Source organism: Triticum dicoccoides, chromosome 4A (assembly GCF_002162155.2).
Source record: "Triticum dicoccoides isolate Atlit2015 ecotype Zavitan chromosome 4A, WEW_v2.0, whole genome shotgun sequence".
Classification (NCBI taxonomy): domain Eukaryota; kingdom Viridiplantae; phylum Streptophyta; class Magnoliopsida; order Poales; family Poaceae; genus Triticum; species Triticum dicoccoides.
In genome coordinates this window covers 455,155,109-455,157,914 of record NC_041386.1, presented here as the reverse complement: position 1 = coordinate 455,157,914, position 2,806 = coordinate 455,155,109, and the positions used below count along the sequence as shown (strand labels likewise).

General features: G+C 50.4%; 1 protein-coding gene across 1 annotated transcript; it reads right to left on the bottom strand.

Annotated features, from left to right (window-relative positions):
• Window positions 1-1,392: 1,392 nt before the first annotated feature.
• On the bottom strand, window positions 1,393-1,982 carry LOC119288963 (probable calcium-binding protein CML25/26). Its single transcript, XM_037568423.1, has one exon. The coding sequence runs from the start codon at window positions 1,980-1,982 to the stop codon at window positions 1,536-1,538; it is 447 nt and encodes a 148-aa protein (XP_037424320.1). The 3' UTR covers window positions 1,393-1,535.
• Window positions 1,983-2,806: the final 824 nt, after the last annotated feature.

Here is a 2,806-nt window from a genome sequence, read left to right as displayed (position 1 = left end):
TTTTCTCCCTCGGGTTTCGTGCCACCAAGAGTGACTCCTCACTCTTTGTTCTTCACCATGGCGCCTCCATTGCATACTTGTTGGTCTATGTCGATGATATCATTCTCATGGCAAACACTCCCACCACACTCCATTCCGTCATTAACTCGCTCAAACGCGAGTTCTCCATGACCGATCTCGGTGCTCTCCATCATTTTTTGGGCATCAATGTCACCCCCAACACGTCCGGTCTCTTCCTATGCCAACAACAGTATACTCTCAAGATTTTGGAACGGGCCAACATGCTTAACTGCAAGCCCGTTTCAATGCCCGTCAACACAAGCTCCAAACTCTCCTCTCATGATGGCCAGCCTCTCTCTAACCCCACACTATACTGCAGCCTTGCCGGCGCCCTCCAATATCTCACTCTCACGCGTCCAGATATTTCCTATGACGTTCAACAGGCATGCCTCTTCATGCATGACCCTCGCGACACTCATATGCAGCTCGTGAAGCGGATCCTTCGCTACCTCCGGGGTACCTCTCACTACGGACTTCAGTTATACAAGTCCTCCACCACAGATCTCATCTCTTACACTGATGTTGATTGGGCGGGGTGCCCGGACACACGAAAGTCCAGTTCTGGGTTTTGTGTGTTCCTCGGCTCCAACCTCGTCTCCTGGTCCTCCAAGAGGCAAGCCACCACCTCCCGCTCCAGTGCCGAAGCGGAATATCGAGGTGTTGCAAATTGTGTCGCCGGGTCCTGTTGGCTGCGCCAGCTTCTCTTTGAGCTTAAACACCCGCCCACCCGAGCCACCATTGTATATTGTGATAACATCAGTGCTTCCTATCTCGCTTGTAACCCCGTTCAGCATCAACGCACCAAGCATATCGAGATCGACTTGCACTTCGTTCGTGACAGAGTGGCTCTTGGCGAGGCTCGCGTTCTTCATGTTCCATCGAGCTCGCAGTTTGCCGATGTTTTCACCAAGGGGTTACCATCACAGGTGTTTTTTGATTTTCGTTCCAGCCTGAACATCCTCCCAAATGGAGTTCCGGCTGAGGAGGGTGTTAGCGTATGTATTTTGTATCACCTCTTGTATGTAATTTATGTGACCGAGTCAGCCACGCCTGGCCTGCGTGCCACCATTATAGGGGCGTTTGGCAACTCCACACTTTCCATATATGTTGTACTCTGTAACACCTGTGATCAATCAATGAGAATAGTTTCCAACTCATATAAGGACAGCAGCAGTGATTAGACTGTTCCCTTGGATGTCCGAGGACCGTTTGAGAGGACCGGTTGTAGATGTACTGGTAGCTGCGACACTGCCGACTTTGCAGAACATTAACTCCAAATGATATTATTCGACACTGCCGAGTTTGCAGAACATTAACTCCAAATGAATCTGTACACGTATCCATAGAAATCAAGGGTTATCGTGCGAGCAAAACAAAGAAAGAATGAACACATACATAGTATGTGAATGTGATCGATCCATGAATTAAGTGAACACTATATCTGTCTTGAAAAATGCCATGAAGAGAGTCGATGATCAGGCCATCATCATGACTTGGAACTCATCGAACGAGAGGGCACCGTCGCCGTCGAGGTCAAATCTGCAGATCATTGCCGTGCACTCGTCCACGCCCAGTTCGTGAGAGCCCAGCCTGCTCAGCGTCCGCCTCAGGCTCGCCGGCGTAATCATCGTCGTCGTCGTGGCTTCCGTGGATGATGATGCGTACATCCCGAACGCCTCCCTCAGACAGCATTGCCTCACGTCAACGTCGTCCTCTTCGTGGGCACCGGCGGCTAGCCTCGAGAACTCTTCTTGGCTCAGCAGCCCGTCGCCGTCGGCGTCCACCGCGGCCAGGATCACTGCCGCCTCCTCCTCCGATACGTCCTCGCCCAGGGTCGCCGCCATGCCGCACCGCAGGTCGGACGCGGACACCTTGCCGTCGCCGTCCTTGTCGAAGGCGGCGAACACCGACGGCACCACCATGGCCACCATGATCGAGTGAGTATTCGTCGGTCTTGCTTCCTTTTCACTATGTTTTGCAGCTGACTAGCTAGCTAGTTGGGATCTGGCAGCTTGATTTGTGTGCCTTGAAGCGGTTCATGATGATATGGAGCGCGAGGCGGGGTATATATATAGTACGCACGCGAACATAAATCAACATGAAGCATGAATTTGCTTAGCTAGACAGCTGAGTTTCCGTGTCATTCTTCTACAGCACATAGATGCGTGTTTTTGTACTCCGTACGCGTATAATTGCCTTGACCAAATTTATGATCGACGATGGAGATAATGCGTTAGCAAGGATACCTTAATTTCCTTGTCATTTTTGTAGTACTTCACGCGTACGCCATGATGATAGATCATGGAGTATCGTGGGGTCGTGCGTCGGCCTCTAAATTCCCAGGAAAATATATTAATAACCCAGGGTCAAATGCTTGCTCATGTGTCGAAAAAAAGAAAGAAGAACACAGCATGGATACGTAGACCATAATGGTGTTCAACATGTGGATTGATCGATATGAGGTGGTATTGGTAACGAGGCTTGGCAACGCGGACATCAACAGTCGGCACCGCCGTGGGCGCTATCACCATTGACGCACGAAGTGATGGCGAAAATGCTACGCCTATGTAATTCATCTACAAAATCCTATGTGACCTGCCTAATTTATTCTATCGGCCCTTGATTTTTACGGGTGTGGGCCCCTCCCACCCCCTTCAATCCAATCCCAAGTCTACAGGTTTGCTATCACGTAATAAAAATTGTACTTTAAGTTGGTCTAGCATTACTCGTGCACGGCGTGTGGCAG

What these genes read in the sequence shown, in the direction of transcription:
- LOC119288963 (XM_037568423.1), bottom strand. Translation starts at nt 1,982, where the DNA reads ATGGTGGTGCCGTCGGTGTTCGCCGCCTTCGACAAGGACGGCGACGGC.